General features: G+C 40.3%; 1 protein-coding gene across 1 annotated transcript in view; it reads right to left on the bottom strand.

The window, feature by feature from the left end:
- Positions 1-5910: 5910 nt before the first annotated feature.
- The window catches only part of shisa8b (shisa family member 8b), a 111933-nt gene continuing 97129 nt past the window's right edge, over positions 5911-20714 (bottom strand). The window contains exon 5 of the mRNA XM_057826666.1: positions 5911-7504. Within this exon, the coding sequence (XP_057682649.1) occupies positions 6969-7504 (536 nt within the window). The 3' untranslated portion in view covers positions 5911-6968. The remainder of the gene's footprint in view (positions 7505-20714) is intronic.

A 20714-nucleotide genomic window follows, 5' to 3' on the forward strand; every position in this document is an offset into this window, starting at 1 on the left:
TGAGATTCACAGTGACTCGTTGCCTTTCTTTCCCCTGAGGAAGGAAAACATAGTTTGTTTTCTATTTTCTCTTCTCTTCTCTTCTTTTTCCTCTTTTCTAAAGGGTCCGAGCCTCTGGCTCTTACGAGCTGCCTTTCCTCCTCTTCCCCTGCGTGGTTTTCGACGGAGCTTGATGGGAGTTGACGTGATGGTAGCATTGTCCTCACCATTGAGTTAATGTCACCCCGGGGCTGCTGTCCCTGTATGCTTGGCCTGATGGCACCAAAAGCAAAACATTACATAGTGGAGCGAGGATGGGAGAGTTCCAGAGCGAAGCAAAAGGTACACGGGTTAAGCCAGCTGCGCATAGAGGTAGACAATGAGATGAAAAGTATTTTTTTTCTTGTCAAGGACAATAGACTCAGTGAGGCATCCACAAACTGGTTACATATTGTCTATTGTATTTTAACAAGTTGATAGTGGCCTACTTCCAGAGTGTTTTTAGGTTTGGGCCTTGGGGAAAAATGTCGAATGTTTTTGTAATTTGTCATTTAAGACAATATTATCAACTGCGAAAAATTAACTCATTCACTGCCATTGATGAAGTCGATATTAAAATCTATACTAACTAGAAGTAAATGATTTAAAATGAGTTTATCACTAGTCGACGTCCAATCCATTTGAACCGGGAGGGTGGCAGCAAATGGAAATGGATTAGACATCTAGTGCCGTCAATGGCATCCAATTAGTTAAGCAGTGTCCTACCAAGACATGATGCCGATTACTTTTACATTTAAGTGAGTATGCAGAAAGTTAGTATTGAGAATTGGGTTTAAAAAAAATGTATCAGTACAGTAAAAAGTATGGCTTTGTATAAATACTCTTAGAAGTACATTTTTCTTAAAAAAGTTACTCAGGTAAATGCAACAGAGTAAATATATTGGAGTAAATTTAAAGCTTTACTACCCACCTCTGTATATATATTATGGGTGTATCGGTTCACAGGGATGTATTGAACCGTTTCAGTTTTGCATGTTTGGTTTGGTTCACTTACGTACCGTTTCGGTTTTATGCATTTTTTTCCCATAAAAATTATTATTAGCTATGCGCTACATGCAGAATCAACCGTGGGAGTTTCCACACGGATGCTTTAAGTGTCGGATGCTCAGGGCTTCCTTTTACATTAATATCGGAATCTGTATCGGGAGCCCAAGGGCGTAGGTTTGCATAGGGACGGTAGGGACGAAACACTACCAGCTTTTCAGGAGGCTCAAATTATCCCGACCAACTTTTAAGCAACTTTATTTGCATTAGAAAATGTGTTCAGTTATATAGGTAATTTAGATTGTCTTCCCATATGTTGTAACGATAGAATTGACCCTACCATTATTAAGTGAATTATTTTCATTATTTTCAGACTTATATTTACCCCTTTTTCACTTACTGAATGTCCCATTCCATGTTTTGTTTTTTTTTCCTCAAACGCACGTTTGATTGGCTGATGACTTCATTATCGTTACATTACATTGTGTGAAGATGCTAACGGAGTAGGAAGTTGTTTAGGAGAAGTGTCCTTATGTCTGTGTTTTTTACTATGTTAACGTTAACTAAACTGAGAAATATAGTGAACTCTGCTCGGCTGTAAGAAATTTAGTGTACCAAGGTTTACCCCCTTCTCCTAGTTTTAATTTTTATTTTGCTCATGTGGCTGTGCTTGTGGACAAAAGCAGTAGTGTTTTTCCAGACAGAAGGCTCCATTTTTTTTTTTTTTTGTTATTCCCCGACTAAGAATATTTTTTTGTTGTATTTAATTTATTTAGACAGACAATTTTGAGTGGTATTAAGACAAATGTTTATATGTATATATATATATATATATACATATATACATATGCACTGCAAAAACCCACGTCCTTAAAAAAATTCCCTTGTTTTCAGTGTAAATCTACTAGAAAAAAGTGAAATTATCTGCCAATGCTTCAAGTCAATTTTACTCAGATTTCTTGAAATAAGAAAAATAGCTGAAAATAAGCTTAACAGACTTATTTTAAGCAAAAAGTTTGTATAAAAAAAAAAATGTTTGTCAGAAATGTTCTTAATTCAATAATACAACTAGCTAACGATAGCACCAACATGTTCATAGTCAGTGTAGGTGTTCAGTGTATTTGTTGTTGTTTTTTGTGCTTCTTCTGCCTCTCTCTCCTTCTTTTCTTCTGTTCCCCTCCTGTTCGCTGCTTCCTCCTAATAAAAGAGGTACGTTGAATGATCACAATGGGAGTGGAGTGTGTCATACTCCCATGTGATGTATTAAAACATGTTTTGACCAATCGGAAACTCAGATCTCCATTCTCTGTGTCAAGCAGTTGAACAGGACAGGTTAAAGAAAAAAGAAAAATAAATGTTCTTAAGAATACATATGGTTTAAAACATTATTTGAAAGCATTTTTTTTTAATTTAGGTGAAAAATGACCGACTTTTAGATGTATAGGCTTAATAAGAACAAATGGTAATATTTATTAAAAGTAAGTGTAAGAATCTGACGCATAACCAGCCTTTAAAACATCACAACAAGATGAAAATTATTCGACTAGATTTAAGAAAAATTATCAGATTAAGAAGTTATACTGTAAATTTGCAGTGTGAAAGTTAGTATAGGTCAATTCAGATTTATTTTGCATCAATCATGAAGCCTATCAATTTTAGGTTTCAGGTTCTTATTGGAGAGAAATGTTGCTCTGACCGCCTTTCACCCAATCTGTTTAGTCTTATTAATGTCCCGTCTCCAGCAAAATGTGTACATGCAGGTTATGCTTTTATATCGTCCCTACCAACATTAAGACCAACCCTACGCCCTTGCGGGAGCCCCCTACAACCCCCCAAAAAAACGCGGTATCTTCACAGTATCGACATCGGCCGATAGCACACAGTCAGGTATTGGAATTAGTATCCAAAAAATGGTATCGGTGCAACACTAGCCAGTACTTTTGTACTTATCTCAAATTTTACACCCGATTCACTATGTTCCAACTCCAAAATGTTCCAAAAATTCTTGTGACCCAGGGTTGTATTTTCATTAGTCCAAAAGTTCATGGTGGCACCAAAACCCCCCTCTCATTCATTCACAACGGCACATTCAACCATTTCAAAAGACATAGACATGCTCATTCAATGGCGTACCGCACGCAGGCTATTTTTAGACCGTGACGTCGCATCGTAGAGCGGAAGTAAAGCCGAAGTGGGACCTTATAGACCCGCCCTCGCATAGATGCAACGTACTTTGAGCTACTTTTCTCCGGTAATCTTTCAAAAACGAACATGCCAATCACGCATTGCTTTTTTGGAACTTGTAGAAACGACTCTAGACATTACGACACATGAAGGATGTTTTCTTCATACGTTTCCGGAAACCAAAACCTTGGGAGGAAAAAATGTGAAGACCGAATCAACTTGCGCAGACTTTAACACCAGCTATGTGAATCCATTCACATTTCATATGCAGTAAACATTATGTTGGGTTGGCATGGTCTTTCAGAGGACAAAGAGCCATTTTTATATTTTTAACTTATTTTTTTAGCGTAATGTTGTGCCGTACTGCTTCCGTCTGACAATGAATTACCTGAAAAGAATTACAATGGTATCTGACTGCCACTGTTACCGTTTCTGTTATATATAACTATACAGTGGTACCTCTACATACGAAGTTAATCCGTTCCAGGACCTTGTTTGTAAGTCGAAATGGTCGTATGTCGAGCAGGATTTTCCCATAGGAATACATTATAATTCCATTAATTCGTTCCACAGCCCAAAAACCTTCACTAAATCCTTAAAAAATACTGCTGGTACTATTACAAATGGCAATTACACATAGCAAAACAAATAGATTATAAATCAAAATCGGAATAATAATAATAATAATAATTATGATAATAATAATAATTCCTGTATTAATGTAACGAATCGGGTTCTAATGTGGCGGACGTTTTTTGCTGACCCTGAACGCACCGCGGTGCTGACGTGCCAGAGGCAGACCGGTGAGCTTGAGTTTCACTTTCACTTTGAATGTTTTCTTAACACCGTCAATTGCGGCAGACAGAAGGTGTTTTTGTTTTGAATAAGTTGTGAAATAAATTATAAAAACGTGGCGAAGTTGGCGATTTCTCTGGAGATGTTACCACAATAAGAATTGTCAGCTTAACTTATAAAGACTGGCGAACGATGGTCGGAGGAGGACCGTGGAGATGTATTGTTGAGCCATTTCACGGATGCCCACCCTACGCTCATATTTTTCTGTCATTTGCATCTTCATTTAGAAGGTAAGCGTCAACTTTTTCCTTGTTTCACCACCTGTACCAACTTTTTCTGAAACCAGTGTTGATTTGTCACACAAGAAAATCCGCCGTGCATTCGTCTGCGGTGCTGCCATTGTCGTCGTATTTCGAGCATGTCGTCGGATGTAGAAACAAATGGCGAGTCAAATTTTACGTCGGATGTCGAAAAATTCGTGTGTCGAAGCGATCGTATGTAGAGGTACCACTGTATATGTTTGTTGTCCTATATATAACTAAAGTTGTTTTATATATATATATACATATATATATATACTAAAGTTGTTTTATATATATATATATATATATATATACATATATATAAAACAACTTTAGTTATATATATAGGACAACAAACATATATATATACTAAAGTTGTTTTATATATACAGTGATACCTCAGCTCACGAACATAATTGGTTCCCAGAAAGTGTGTGTAAGGCGAAAAGTTCATCATCCGAACATTTATTTCCCATAAGAAACCATTAAAATGAGAATAATCCGTTCCCAGGTCCCCATAAAACATAATTTTCTACTAAATGAGCCTTAAAACTACACAAAAATATACCTTATTTTATGTATAATAAATGTGCTATTGTATTATAATTAAAGAAATAAACTGTACTGTATAATAAAGTCGTTTTATTTACCTTTGTGATGGTAGTTGATGGCTTGATGGAATGGAGTGGGAGGAGGAGGGAGGGAGGGAGTTACTGTTTGGAAGGAGAGTGTTACCGGCAAAGTGCGCAGTTAGCGTAGACTCCACTGCTGTGCCCCCCACATGCTTTTGGTTGTTAATAAAAGTGCCCACAAAAAGCCATCCGACGCCTCTGGGTGTTTGTATGCACACCGCCTCCTTTCTGGAGAGGAAATCGGGCGAACCGAAGACAACCGACGACAACGAGCCAACGTGACTCGCCGGTCCACTTCTCACTACGGTGGGAAGCTGAAAGCACCGCCAATTACCAGTCGAGGGCGAATTGGTAACACGAGTCACCTTCCATAAGGACTGTAGGTAACTCTTTTTCGGTCCCATAATAGCAAAAGTACACTCAATATGGTCCAAAATGTCTATCAAACACAAACCACGTCCGCACTCAACGAAAGTGAGGGGACGAACTGGGACGCCGTGAGCGTGCGTCAGCTTCTCGTGGCGCTTTTCGACCGCGTGAATTGGTTCGTCCGCCGAAAACTAGTTCGTCAGCAGAGACTATATGCTCGCGAATTTAATGTTCTTGAGGCGAAAAGTTCGTGAGCTTAAGCGTTCGTGAGCTGAGGTATCACTGTGTATATATATATACATATATATATATATATAAAACAACTTTAGTCATATATATATATAGGACAACAAACATATATATATATATATATATAAAACAACTTTAGTTATATATATAGGACAACAAACATATATAGTTATATATAACAGAAACGGTAACAGTGGCAGTCAGATACCATTGTAATTCTTTTCAGGTAATTCATTGTCAGACGGAAGATATATATATATATATATATATATATATATATATATATATATATATATATATATATATATATATATATATATATATATATATATATATAACAACTTTAGTAAGGGGGAAGTGTAAATAAATTATAGAATTAAGATGTGTTATCAATGAAAAAATTAAAAGTGTTCGTTGGCTCTCACTGAGTGGCATTTGCGATCGTTACACAAAGCTAACTAAACTACCCCCAAGAACGGTAAGAGACGTAGGACAACCAGAGGATATATAAGAAAGACAGGGCTGATGGTAAAGGATAGCTTGTTGAAACAGAATGTCATTGTCCGTCCCGTCGATAAAAAAGCTAAAGCTATGGTTAAGTCGGCTCGTTTTTTTTTTTCTTTTCAGCCTTCGACACTCAAGCCATCTCTTTAACTGAACATTTTTATGTTCTTCCACATCTTTGCCAGTGAATTTGGCACCTGGCACATCATTTTCGGAGAGAATTGGTAGGTTTAGCTCTGTAAACATCTCCTTACACAATTTCCATTCATTTTCTATTAGGGACAAACGGTGGCTTCTCCTTACATAGCAACAGTAGCTAATGTCATGAATATTAATGAGCGGAAGTGACGTGTTGCTTGCGGTACGCCATTCACTTTTCACTGATTAAGACCCACAAAAATTTTACCTCAAAAATCAGCTGGAAGTGACCAAAAATCAACAAGAAGCGGCCCGGAATTGCCTCAAACTCAACTGGGAGTGACTCAAAATCAACATGTGAACCGTAAGTGATCTGGAATTGCCGCAAAACATCCTTCCGCATCTTTCTACGCGCTTACGGTGTACCCGCCAGCATGAAAGCCTTCCTATGAATGATTTTTCTAGTTACAAATAAAAAGCTTGATCGCTGCTTTCTCTCTCTATGTTAAATAATCTTAAAAGCTTTCAGTATTATGATGCCGAAGCAGAAGTTGGATTTGTTTTAAGGGAGACAGAGCGTTTCTCAACTAGCTTTTCTCCATTTCTGTCCAGCTTGTCGACACAAGTTCTACAAATATGCCATTATTTTTCCTCCTAAATTATTTTCATACCCATTTCAACTTCCTCGTTTTGAGGGTGACACGTGGGATACTGATCCAAAACTCTGGTGTTTTCCTTCACACCAGCTTTCAGAATATTAAACAAGCCACTTTTAGACTGTCACTTCCGTCGAACTGTGTGTAGAGTAGTTCTTTGACCTTGTGTGATGATAGTAGCTTGCTTGAGAAGGATGTTGCATGTGGAAATGCATCCCGTGCCCTACCGCACCTCCCGATCCACCTCCCGCGTACATCCCGCCACCAGGTTGGCTAAAAAGATCCGGCATGTTCTCGATGCTCTGCTGCCGACGGGTGGAGTAGCAGTGTCTCCAGTGGGAGGCGTGCGTGGGCCCGGACCCCGGGGCTGAGCTCTGCCTTTGGACGTGGCGACCCACCGGCTCCCAGGCTTTGAAGGCCGAACTGGACAGTAGAGGGTGTGTGCTGGTCTTTGGTAGGTGGGCGTGTTCTAGATGGCTGGAGGGGATGGAGATGGAGAGGGGAGAGTGCAGGTTGGATTGCGATGGAAGGTGTTGGTGGATGTAGGACTTCTCTTTGGGCTGCACTGGCACTGGCGGAAAGGCGGGTGTCCGGTAGTGGGCGAAGTCCATGACGGGGAAGCTCTTGTAGTAGCTGTGAGATGCACTGTCCGCTGCAAATGAGAAATAAGAATTACCTCACATTATTTTGTTGTGGCTTTAGTACTCATTTTAGTTTGGATATGTTGATTAATATTGTCTGAATTTGGACTGCACTGTTGCAATGATATATTCGTAGTGATTTTGAGACCATTTTTTGACCACTCGCTTAGCAAATATTAATTAGGTCTTCCTTTGACCAACATGCACCATCCCAGCAAGCGGGGCCGGAAGTATGGGGGGGCTGGGGTGGGCACGGCCCACCCAGACGTGAGTCGTGCCCACCCAATCAAAATGTCGGGAATATCTATTGTAGCGTCGCACAGGATGAAATGAAATGTTTATTGTCATCATCATCGGTATCATTGGCAGTTACAAAATGTGGAATAATTTGCCCGAAGAAAGAATGAAATCTTTGACAGTCACAAAATGTGGAATAATTTGCCCGAAGAAAGAAAGGAAACCGAGGACAGACAAAGGCAGACGGGAAAAGCATATGCTGATTAATACTTGTCCCCCTACAGCCAGGGACGCAAAGTCTAACATGGTAGAGTTGCATACATCACATTACATGAGCTTTTCTTTTTTGTTTTTTTTGTTTTTGTCCTTTTTCACATATATTATCTTCCCAAAAGTTATTGATTGCCATGGCACTTGCAATATTGTCGATAGGAGTAGGTTCATTGGATAGGTTGATTTTCAAGTTAGTGTAGGGAGGGATGGCCGAGGGTGTCATGGAGGCCCACGTCCGCTGCAATCCGCTCAGGAAGATTAGTCGTCATCCGCCCTAGCCCGGTTCATGCGAGCAAGCCTTTCTTGATCCCGGATCTCCGTAATGATTTTCGTGACCATTTGAGCGGCGGCATCACTTAACGCTGCTTGTTCCTTCTTCACCTGGGACAATTCGTCGCCGATGTTACGAGCAATCTCCATTGCCGCATCACTCTCACCGAGAATCGGTGTATCCAGAGGGCACCAATAAGCAGCGGGAGGGCGAGCGCCATCAGTGAGCCGAAGATAAAGAGATCTTCGACGTCCTCAATCTGGAGAGACGTTAAGCATATGGGCCTCCATTTTCCCCAGGCATCTTCCGCAAATCCAGACGTGAAGGTGTTGGCCGGACATGATCAAACTTAAACTTTTCATTAACAAACAAGGCAACCCCCCCTCCCCCCTTAGATGTCCGATTCATTTGAGCAATGTTATATCCGTGCAAATTAAAGTCAGTTCCTTTGTTCTCATTTAGCCAGGTTTCCGAGACGGCAATGACATCAAACTTGTTATTGAAGCTCTGTAGATAATCCTCAATGTTTTCAATATTTTCTGTAGAGACTCCTGCCGTTGAAATGGATTAGTTTCAGTTTACAGTCCACATACATGGAGTTGTTGTACTGGTCCGCTGTGTAGTACTTGCAGTTATTCAACATGTTATTGTAAAAGTTATGGTCCGGATCAAAATTTTCAGTTGGGTCATCATGGCACTCATCAATCTGATCATCCATTTTTAATCGAAAAGTGGTTACAGATGTAATCATTAATTCTCGAATGGGGTCAGCTCTTCCTTACATATATATAGAGAGGGATATCGAGAACGCACGGAGAGTTGGTCTCACCTACTTTTTATTGCAGGATTAACGGATACTGTTTGCCGCAACCACTGTTTTTCCAACCTCATTTGTTATCCGCGCACTTCCTCTCTCTCCTACAGACACATTCTCGCAGTCGGACATCCGGGCATTAATGACCTCACCAGCCACAACAAAGCGTCGCCATATTGAAATGGGGGCAAAACATGAGTCACAAGCAGTTGCTCTGTCTTGCATTGTAGTACAAACGCGTTGATTTTTTGTCTTATTTGCAGTTTTTTTCCCCGTCGGAATGACTAAAAGTTGCCGTGTTGCAGGTTGTGACACAAGGAAGAGTTCGGAGCCACATTTGAAGTTCTTCGTTCTTCCTCGTGAGAAGAAAAGGACAGGCAAATGGCTAAAAGCAATCAATCGAGAAACAGAAAAACAAGACGGTTCCGTGGACCATTCTCGCCAGTGGGAACCTAAATCCAGGCACATTTACGTTTGCAGCCGACATTTAGTACTTTATCGATTTTTTTGGGCCCAATTAGCTGCTAGGATTCAATAGACTAGGCAGTGGTTATTATTACCGTAACCGACAACTCGCAAAGCGTTATTTTTCTTTTGCCGTGAACTGCTCTGAACGGTCAATCGGTATATTATTGGTCTGGGAATTGGTTATTTTGCCGTGACGTGTTCACGGCTAAATAACGCTTGGAGGCAAATTACCGGTTACGGCAGAAATAATCAGTCCGTATATACTACCAGTTTTCTTGGTTCCACACAGTATATATTCCACGTAATTGATAAAGGTCAACTTACTGGGTGACTTTATGAGGTCATTGTAGTCATGTGTTTCCGAACTCCACTGCAGGCAATTCCTTTGTATTTTTTATCCAGCTATCAGCTGCGACTTTGTATGGGCAGATTTGCAGGCCAATACACGCTAATTTTAAGTTGTATCGCCTCCTCGCGTCTGTCGGCAGTGACTCGTGACAATAATAAGTCATGTTTATTTAAGACGTTTTTATGGAAAAAAAAGACTCAAAACACAGCTGAAATATATGAATTTCAGATAACGTTTGTCTACGGATGTTTACCTGCGCGTGCCCCCATCTCAAAATGGCGACACGTTGCTATGCGAGATGACGTCATCGCGACATCACGCCGACTGTGAGAATAAGTAGATAGATGAATGAAAAAAATAACCAAAACAAAATACAAATAAACCCCCCCAAAATTAATGCAACCTCAACGGGACACAAGCCCGTGTCCTACTTGCGCCGGTCCCAAGCCCGGAGAAATGCAGAGGGTAAAAAAAAGCCTGCATTGGGGGTGCCCCCTCAAGATTTCTTAGTGCCCACTCTGGTGGGTAAACCTAGATCCGGGCCTGCAAGCAAGTTTAACAACTGTGTGATTCCTAGTCTCTGAATCAAGCCGGCTGGACAGATTGATTCCAGAGAATTCTTGTATGATGAGTTTATTGTGACCAAATCTAAAAAAAAAAAAAAAAAACAACAACTTCGAATATAGCCTCAGGAATGATCGCATAACCTCATGTAACATTTGTGCCACTTTCTGATCTTTTTTGTACTTCACTCATTTCCAATTCATCACAGTCTGATGCTGGTCATACTCACATGCAGATGTAACCTAAAATGAACCATCAATGTGTAAACAAAGAGTTTATTGTGGTGCTGCTTATAATAAATCATATTCAACTCATGATGTGTTTCTCGTTGGACATACCGCATCTCGTCATTGACACCAGCTTGACCTCCAAGTACATTGCAGAAATTTTTTCAACAAAATCTAAAAGAAGTAACTGATGGTGATGCGTATTATCTTAATTCCTCTTCACTCTGATCCCCAAGGACAGAAGCTGGATAATGTGATGACGGGACATGACGGACATATAAAGGTACGTGTGCCAGGGTGTGGTAATGTGACAATGGTGGTTTATAAATACTCTCGCCCAGGGTCCTTTGTGTACGCGCATGTTTATGTATGTGCCATGGGATGGCATGAATGTCAAAGAGAATTATACAAACAAACACCATAAGGTTAGGTGCTGAGAGCTTTCTCACATCTGAAATGTTTTCATTTATTGTTATTTTGTCAAAGTTGTCATTGTTAGATAAAAAAAGAAATTTGTTTTAATTAATAGAGTTGATTGAATAGGGCTATTTGGAAATAGTATTACACCGATAATAGGATCAATGTCATTACCAATAAGGTACTAAAATGACGTCAGTATCAGGGAGTACTAGGAATAAACATGCTGATGCTGCAAAATATGTACTCTCTGAGATTTAGTTTCCAACCACTGGTCGACCGATCCAAAATGGCCACCAGCTATGCACGGCACTGTAAAAAAGAAAAAAAGATGATGATAGACGTCCAATCGTGTGGTGTCCAATCATCTTCTGCTGTGAATGTCAATGAGTTTATCACTAGTAGACGTCCAATCCATTTGAATGATTCGCTGCCAACCTCCCCACCTCAAATTGATTGGACATCAAGCGCCATCAATGGCAGCCACTGAGTAAATAGCAGATGATTTGATATTGATAGAATACAGTGATTCTTCGTTACTTCGCGCGTCAAACTTTGTGCCCTCAGTCCATCGCAGATTTTTTTTCAATTAAAAAAAAAGAAAAAGATGGGCGGTTCTGAGCCGATCATGTAATCTCCCCCCCTCCCTCCCACACTTTCTCTCCATGCTCTTCATTCCTCAGGCATTGCACTGGAGTTGCTGATTAAAGTTAACGATGATTGACAGATGTTGGGGTTTAATCTGCCAGAGACACGAACTTCAAAGCGCCGCATGCGTCAATCATTGTTTAACTTGTTAAACAGTTGCTGTGGCAACTCATTGTCTGTAAGCGAGCAGCTTGAGCAGATTTTTGTGGACTCACTCAATGAATCATTTAGTAAAGCCAAGCATTTTTCTACTACTTTACTCTTGTTTAAAAATAATTTGGTGCAACAGTAAAATATTAAAAACTTATCATAATTATTAAATTGAAGTGCTTAAAAACCATTTATTAAAATATATAATTTTTTTCTTTAATTAAACTTTGGGGAAAAAAAGTGAAAAAACATCTAATATGTATCTCTTTCCAATGCTAAATCTGAATAAATACATTAAACACAAAAACATTTTTAAAAAATGCTTATGTGCTACTTCGGGGTTTTTCACTTATCGCGACGGGTTCTGGTTCCTATTAATCGCAAAAGACGAAGGATCACTGTAATCCTTTAAATCAATCAATCAATCAATCAATCAATCAATCAAATTTATTTATATAGCCCTTTACAAAACCCGAAAGGTCCCCAAAGTGCTTTACAACAAAGACAAACATGGCACATAGTAAATAAAAGGCAGGAAAGTATTATACAATGACTTTAGGAAGAAAAAAAAAGAAACGAAACAATGCATCACGATTAAAGTCAGACAGCAAACAAAACAATAAAACATAAAATCCGAAAACATTAAAAACCCTAAAGAAATAAAACCAGGCTAAACTAATCTTGGGGAAAGGCGAGTCTAAAAAGGTGTGTCTTTAAACGAGATTTAAAAAGGCCCAAATTTGTAGTGGTGCGGATTTCAGGGAGAAGACTATTCCATAACCTGGGTGCAGCAACCGCAAAAGATCGGTCTCCCCACTGTTTGAGTTTGGACCTCGGGACTTGCAAATGAAGTTGGCCGGTAGAGCGAAGACTCCTGCCAGAGTTACGGACGGTTAAAATTTCTGATAAGTAAGAAGGAGCCTGGCCATTAATAGAATTAAAAACAAACAGTAAAAGTTTAAAATCAATTCTAAAACAGTGAAGCAATGATAGCACGGGGGTAATATGTTCACATCTAGGTGTATCTGTTAAAAATCAAGCAGCAGCATTTTGAACAAGTTGGAGACGAGAAACTGAGGATTTGGGAAGACCAACATAAAGTGCGTTGCAGTAATCCAGCCTTGAGTTTATAAAAGCGTGAATTGCTTTTTCCAGGTCGTGGCGAGTAAGAAAAGGCTTCATTTTGGCCAAGAGACGGAGCTGGAAAAAACTTGCTCTTACAACAGAACTAATCTGTTTTTCAAAGTTGAGCCTGCAATCGAATATCACGCCGAGATTTTTAACATGTGTTTTAAAAAAGGGAGCCAGAGTGCCAGGGTTGGACTCAAGGGCATTTAAAGATCGGTAGCGAAATTAGCTAGTTATTACTTCATTTTACCGTCAATGCATTGACTATGATTGGCTGGTTTGCCGCCCTAAGGCCATTTTGGTCTGGGAAATGATAGCTTATGCTATGAATTTAAATTGATATTTCATTAGTAGATGTCCAATCTATTTGAAGTGGGAGGGTGGCCAAGCCATAGCAATGACTATACAATCAAATGAGTATGTAGTTATTTAGTAAAAGTGAAAAAAACCTGTCAGTCAGTCAGTATAATGTATACAGTGGTATAAAAAAAGTATCTGAACATATTTGGAATTTCTCACATTTCTGGCTTCAGGTTTTCCTGCAAAACATCCTGATAAACCTTTGAAGTCATTCTTTCATTAATGATTGCAAGTTGTCCAGGCCCTGAGGTAGCAAAACAGCCCCAAATCATGATGCTCCCTGCACAATGCTTCATGGTGGGGATGAGGTGTTGATGTTGGTGAGCTGTTCTATTTTTCCTCCACACATGACGTGTGTTACTCCCAAACAATTCAACTTTGGTTTCATAAGTCCACAAAATATTTTCCCAAAACCTCTGTGCAGTGTCCAAGTGCCTTTTTGCGAACATTAAACCAGCAGCAATTTTTTTGTTTAGACAGCAGTGGCTTCCTCTGTGGAGTCCTCCCATGAACACCATTCTTGGCCACAGTTTTACATATAGTTGATGTTTGCACAGAGATATTGTCTGTGCCAGTGATTTCTGTACGTCTTTAGTAGACACTCTAGGTTTCTTTTTATACCTCTCTGAGTATTTTGCGCTGAACTCTTGGCGTCATCTTTGGTGGACGGCCACTCCTTGGGAGAGAAGCAACATTGCCAAACTCCATTATTAGACAAGTTCTCAGACTGTTGATTGAGGAACATCCAAACTTTTAGAGATGGTTTTGTATCCTTTCCCAGCTTTGTACAAATCAGCAATCCTTGATTGCAGGTCTTCAGACAGTTCTTTTGAGCGAGCCATGATGCACATCAGACAATGCTTCTCAACAAGACAATTCTTTCCAGGTGTGTGTTATAGTGGGCAGGGCAGATTGAAACCACTCATCAGTGACTGGGCACACACCTAACTTAAATTGTTTGGTAAAAATTGGTTTAAATTGCTCTTTAAGTGTCTTTAAGCAGAGGGTTCTTTTACTTATTTTCCCCCTTATGTCATTGTTTGCATGCTATCCTCAATAAAATATGAAAACCTATAATTGTTTGGGTGGTTTTAGTTACAGAAGACACTGTTTTTACATCTGTGTGATTTTGACAAAGATCAGATAACATTTGAAGGGGATTTTATGCAGAAATGTGACAAATTCCAAAAGGGTCATATACTTTTTCATACCACTGTAACAGATGTCATTTAGTGTTATCTGGCAAATAATCTCACTTTTGAATGGATGTAACATTTCCAAGCTGGAAATAAATGGAGTTAGTGACATAGTTTGCCGGATGACACTTAATGACATAACCATTCAGTCATATCCATGGTGGTGTCATGTCATAATTATGACGGTCTTATGACAGTCTTATGACGCTGCTGTCAAATAAAGTGTTACCTATTAACCCCCCCCAAAAAATAAAAATCTGCACTGGACTATAAGCCACAGGTATCAAAATGAAGAAAAAAATTAGCGGCTTATAGACCGAAAATTACGGTACGTTAAAATTGAAGATAATGTCTCATCAGTGATTGGGCACACACCTGACTTAAATTGTTTGGTAAAACTTGGTTTCAATTGCTCTTTAAGTCTCCTTTGGCAGAGGGTTCACTTATTTCCCCCCCTTCTGTCATTGTTTGCATGCTATCCTTATCAAAATATGAAAAGCTATTAATGTTTGGGTGGTTTAGTTAAAGCAGACACTGTTTTTTCACCTGTGTGATTTTGACAACGATCTGATCACATTTGATGGTGGTTTTTTTTTTTCAGAAATGTGAGAAATTCCAAAAGGTTCAAATACTTTTTCATACCACTGTATATATTAAATGTGTTATCAGTGCAGTATTGCATCGACCAATACCACACAGTCGGGTATAAGAATCGGTGAAAATTGCACTTATTGAAAGGTGTGTATCAACTGAAATTAAAGAGATGGGCAGAAGGCAGCTGAAAAAGGGCATTTGTGCAGTATTGTGGATGATAAAGGTTAATATAATCCATCTTGTCAAGCAGCGATTTGCTTTTGTCCAAGGCTAGTTTAGTTCTAATGACATGCCTGAGGCTGGGCGGAATCCTTCGTAATGTTACAATGGCTCGAGGACAACAGGTTTTTGCATATTTGACCTTTAACCAACATGAAACACCAGGTAAAAAGCCTCAAGCTTGGTTTTGAAGGTCCAGTCATATTGTTGTTACTTTGCTATCATAACTGGAGGCAGTGGCGTAACTACACATTGAGCAGCGAGTGTTCCATTGAACATGGAGAAAAGAAAGAAGACCAAATAACTGTTTGAGGACTTGAGAAGCAAAATTGTGAGAAAGCATGGGCAATCTCAAGGCTGCAAGTCCATCTCCAAAGACCTGAATGTTCCCGTGTCTACCGTGCGTAGTGTCATCAATAGGTGTAAAGCCCATGGCACTGTGGCTAACCTCCCTAGATGTGGACGGAAAAGAAAAATTGACGAGAGATTTCAACGAAAGATTGTGCAGATGGTGGATAAAGAACCTAAATTAACATCCAAATAAGTTCAAGCTGTCCTGCAGTCCGAGGGTACAACAGCGCCAACCCGTACTATCTGTCGGCGTCTGAATAAAAAGGGACTCTATGGTAGGATACCAAGGAAGACCCCACTTCTGGTGTCACTTTTGGGAAAGGCTCAACATAGAGTTTACAGGATAAAAAATGAGGCGTTCAAAGAAAAGAACACGGTCCCCACAGTCAAACATGACGGAGGTTCCCTGATGTTTTGCGGTTGCTTTGCTGCCTCTGGCACTGGACTGCTTGACCGTGTGTGTGGCATTATAAAGTCTGAAAACTACCAACAAATTTTGCAGCATAATGTAGGGCCCAGTGTGCGAAAATTGGGTCTCCCTCAGAGGTCAAGAGTCTTCCAGCAGGACAATGACCCAAAATACTTCAAAAAGCACTAGAAAATGGTTTGAGAGAAAACACTGGAGACTTCTAAAGTGGCCAGCAATGAGTCCAGACCTGAATCCCATAGAACACCTGTGGAGAAATCTGAAAATGGCAGTTTGAAGAACCCTTTAAATCTCAGAGACCTGGATCAATTGGCTAAAGAGGAATGGTCTAAAATTCCAGCCGAGCATTGTAAGAATCTCATTGATGGATACTGGACGCTTTTGTTCGCAGTTATTTTGTCTAAAGGTTGTGCTGCCATGTATTAAGCTGAGGGTGCCAATACTTTTGTCTGGCCAATTTTCGGAGTTTTGTGTAAAATGATAATGATTAATTTTTTTTCATTCACTTTTGTGGTTTTTCATTGCAGGCAAAATAAATTAAGAGATTACTACTAAAGTATTTGTAATTGCAATCATTTTTTGAGAGAAACTAAGCATTATCTGACAGAATTGCAGGGGTGCCAATACTTTTGGCCAGCACTGTAGCTATAGAGTGACACTGTGGGAGCCCGGTGACGTCACCGCCCAGGGTGCGTATTGCGTCGTCAACAACAATGGCGACCTACTAGTTAAACTAATTTTACAAATGATATTATAACGATAACATTAAGAGCTGTTTTAATACCAAATTACAATAACCCATACTAACGTTTATCTTTTAAGAATTACATGTCTTTCTATCCATGGTTCCCCTTTAAGAGGAAAGAGCAAACACACTTGTGCTAATAGTCCTCCGTAAAGTGCAAAAAACAGGATAAAAAAAAAGTCCTAAATAACATTATTATGTGAATTAGAATCATATTTTGAGATTATTCGACTATATACAACAATTTGGCAAAGCGCAGATGACGAGAAATTAGTCTTTTAATTTGCAGTTTAGCCACGCCTACCATTATAGGGCTCTAGCGTCCCCAACAGGAGGATGACGTCGGCAGGTTCATGGTTTCATCTTATTTACAATTCAGCCCGTTGAGGGGGAATTATTCAGAACGTGCAAAATACGACGAAGAGAGCCGCAAAATGTCATTGTTTCAGTCTCTCTACTCCAATATTTTTACAGGATTTTTTTTTTTATCGAAGTATTTGTCCCCAATTGCTAAAGAAATGGTATGTTCATGACAAATAACAGTATTGTGCTAAATGGAATATGAAATAATAAAAATGCATTTATTCAGTGCGACTTGGCAAAATTACTCCATAATGGTCAAAACTCTCGACTTGACCTTCAACTTTCGGCGAATGTAAACAAACCAGGAGGCGTGACAGCTAGCCGACATGCTAACCCAAACTGAGTGATGTTTCAAAGTCTGCGAAGCGAAAAATCACACAAAACTAGCCCGGATCATTTCACACGGCGGCGGGGTTGTCGATTGTCTTCGCCGATCAGCAACCCGAGGAAGTTGCAGCTTGTCGGACTCATTCCCCTGCTGCAGGCAAGAGAGCTTGTTTGCCGGGGAAGCAGCTGCAGAATGACCGCCGGACAAACCTGCTGATGTCGGAGGAGCGCGTAGCTGCCACAATGTCAACCTGAATATGGCGTAAAATAATGCTTTACTACACGGTGAAGGACGTTAACAGTATGAGAGCGGCGTGCAGTTGTTGTGCAGCTCACATGGCAGGATGTGTCTGAGGAGAACTTTTCTACGTGTCCGTCCATGATCAAACGTAAGTAAATATTCCTTTATTTAAAGAAAGTTTGTAGTGTTTACTTTGTAATCACTGTAATCACGGCCATTTTTAACACAAAGTTGCAATTTCTGATGGGGTGGAAAATTTGACATAACACCGGGCACACGAAGAGGCAATAAGCCGAGTATAATGCTCTCCCGGTGGTGGGTGTGGGGGGGTGTGACAAGGCGCCGGTCATCGGCCGAGTGTCATTCTTGGCAGACAAGGAGCATGTCAGCCACAAAATGCAAGCCACCTTCGTATTAAAATGTGTGCCATGATCCCAGTATTTGACATCATAGAAAACACGATGTTTACTCACTTCCTCGTAAGTCCAATGGTCCCACAGTGGTAGCACACTTGTTTTTGCCAATCTCGGGGTGAACAGGAACTTTCTGAAACCCAAAAAGGCTCCCACGCCTCTCCCTGGTGCAGCTACAAAAGCCTGCAGCCGTTTGGCTGGCGTGATGCGAAAAATAAACGAACTAATCCGTAAAATTAGCCGAATCAGCAGTCCATCTGCATGCTATAAAGCAATGCTGTATTGTGAGATGCTGACCCGGGTGACGTCACATTTGCATTAGTCCTAAACCCGAGACTGGAGCCGGAAGTAACTCATTTTCATGGCGCGGGATTCAAAAATCGAATATATGACACGATCGCTTCCACACACATCCAAATGGTTTCAATCAGCAGCATAAAACACCGTGTGAAATAGGAGTGGGAACCTCTTGTTACCTCACGATTCAATAAGTTTTGCGATACAAAGCTCACAATAACGATGATCTGACGATTTGGCGATACGATTATCGATACATTGGTACATTAGTCTAGGATTTTCTACAAACAACTAATAAACAGAAAAACAAGCTTCTGCTGTGAATTGGAATGAGTTTATCACTATTAGACGTCCAATCCATTTGAACTGGGAGGGTGGCAGCGAATGAACATTCGTTCATTAGCTGTCATCCCTCCCACTTCAAACGGATTGAACGTCTATGACCGTCAGTGGCAACCAATGCGGCAATGAGGTAATTTTGGGCCATTTAAGGTCATTTACCTGTTGATTTTTCAGTTACTTCCTGTTGATTTTGAGGGTATTTTATGGGTCACTTCCTGTTTATTGTGAGTTACATAACAGGAAGTGACCTGAGAATCACCCAAATGAATAGGCAGTGACTCAAACTCAACAGGAAATGACCTGTGAATGCTCTGGTTTTGAATGAACGAATGTTCAGTCTAAATGGATTGGGCGTCGAGAACTGTCAATGGCAGCCTTAAGCCTGAGTTATACTCCCGCGTTGCGGTGACAGCGCAGCGACTACGGCGTCATTCGACATCCGATAGTTCTGCGGTGAGGGAACGCGTTGCTCTGTAATTCAAAGCCAATCCACTAGAGGGGTGTGGCATTATGTTTGTACGGTTTTGGGGCATGCTTGTTGACTTCTGCAAGTTGGAGAAAAAAATAAACAATGCAAGATGGAACTCTTGAAAGTAAATATTCTGCTCATCAACACTGAATAAATATTGAACATACAAATGTTGAGGGCCAGGCGAGGCAGAAGACGGTTTCGAGTTGGTCTGGCCGACTTTTGATGCCGCACAGAGAGTTTTAGACTCGGGTGGAGAGAGCTAGCTGTGGCGGCTAGCTTCAAACTGGCGTCGAGCACTGCGTTCAGTCTCCAAAGCCCTCCAGCATGATTTGTTTGCCGTGTCCTACAACCAGCCAGTGGGAAGCCATAGCAGATTTCTGGCGTCTATGGAACTTCCCAAACTGCGGTGGGATCCTTGATTTTAACGTTATCATAAAAAGCACCGAGGCACTCTCTATCAGTGATGATGTATCGTGTGTGAAATGTCTGTTATTGAAAATTAAAGATCAAAACAACTTTTTTGACACCAAATCTGTGCTTTATTCTTCATATACTTGAAGTGTGACACGTAAATAAGTCACAGACTCACAGCAAACAAACACATGTACACAATAAATGATGAAGTGCACCAACCAAAAATACGACATAAAGTGATAAAAAGCTGGCAGTTTTTGGCCGACTGGGTCACCACTTCGTGTGGCCACTCGATTCCGAACACACACGTCTCGGTGGTTCTTCCATTTTTTTTTTCAATCGCCGACCTTGCCATTTGGCAATCACAATAATGTCTTGACGAGACTTGCTCTTCGATGATAATTCCGTCGGCTTGGTCCATTTTTGCGTGTAGAAAATAATGTTTGATTCTATTCTACAATGGCGGTGATTTCGCGCTAAACCGGAAACAACAGTCTGAGCGGACCAATCACAGTCCGTTTCTGCCACGTCATATGCGTCTACGCGACGCGAAGGTTGGAAAATTCGAGAGGCACGCGTCAGGCTACGGAGCAGGGTCGTAACTCGGGTCTTCCTTGACGGCGCAGGTCTGACGCGGAAGTATAACTCGGCCTTTAGAGTTAACTGAAACATTATTATAGAGAAAGATTTTGGTAGCAACTTGATGGTTCCCTTTTTTTTTTTTTTTAAACATTGACACCTTTTTAAAACGATATTTCGATTCTTGACAGAAGCATATCGATAACCTATTGGGATACAAAGTATCACGATACATCACCATTTCGATATTTTGTCACACCCCTAGTGTGAAATATGAGCTAAACGTGCTTTTCGGTGTCATACGCACTTTTAAAGTAGCTTTGTGTTCAACAGGT

Source organism: Corythoichthys intestinalis, chromosome 21 (genome assembly GCF_030265065.1).
Source record: "Corythoichthys intestinalis isolate RoL2023-P3 chromosome 21, ASM3026506v1, whole genome shotgun sequence".
Taxonomy (NCBI): domain Eukaryota; kingdom Metazoa; phylum Chordata; class Actinopteri; order Syngnathiformes; family Syngnathidae; genus Corythoichthys; species Corythoichthys intestinalis.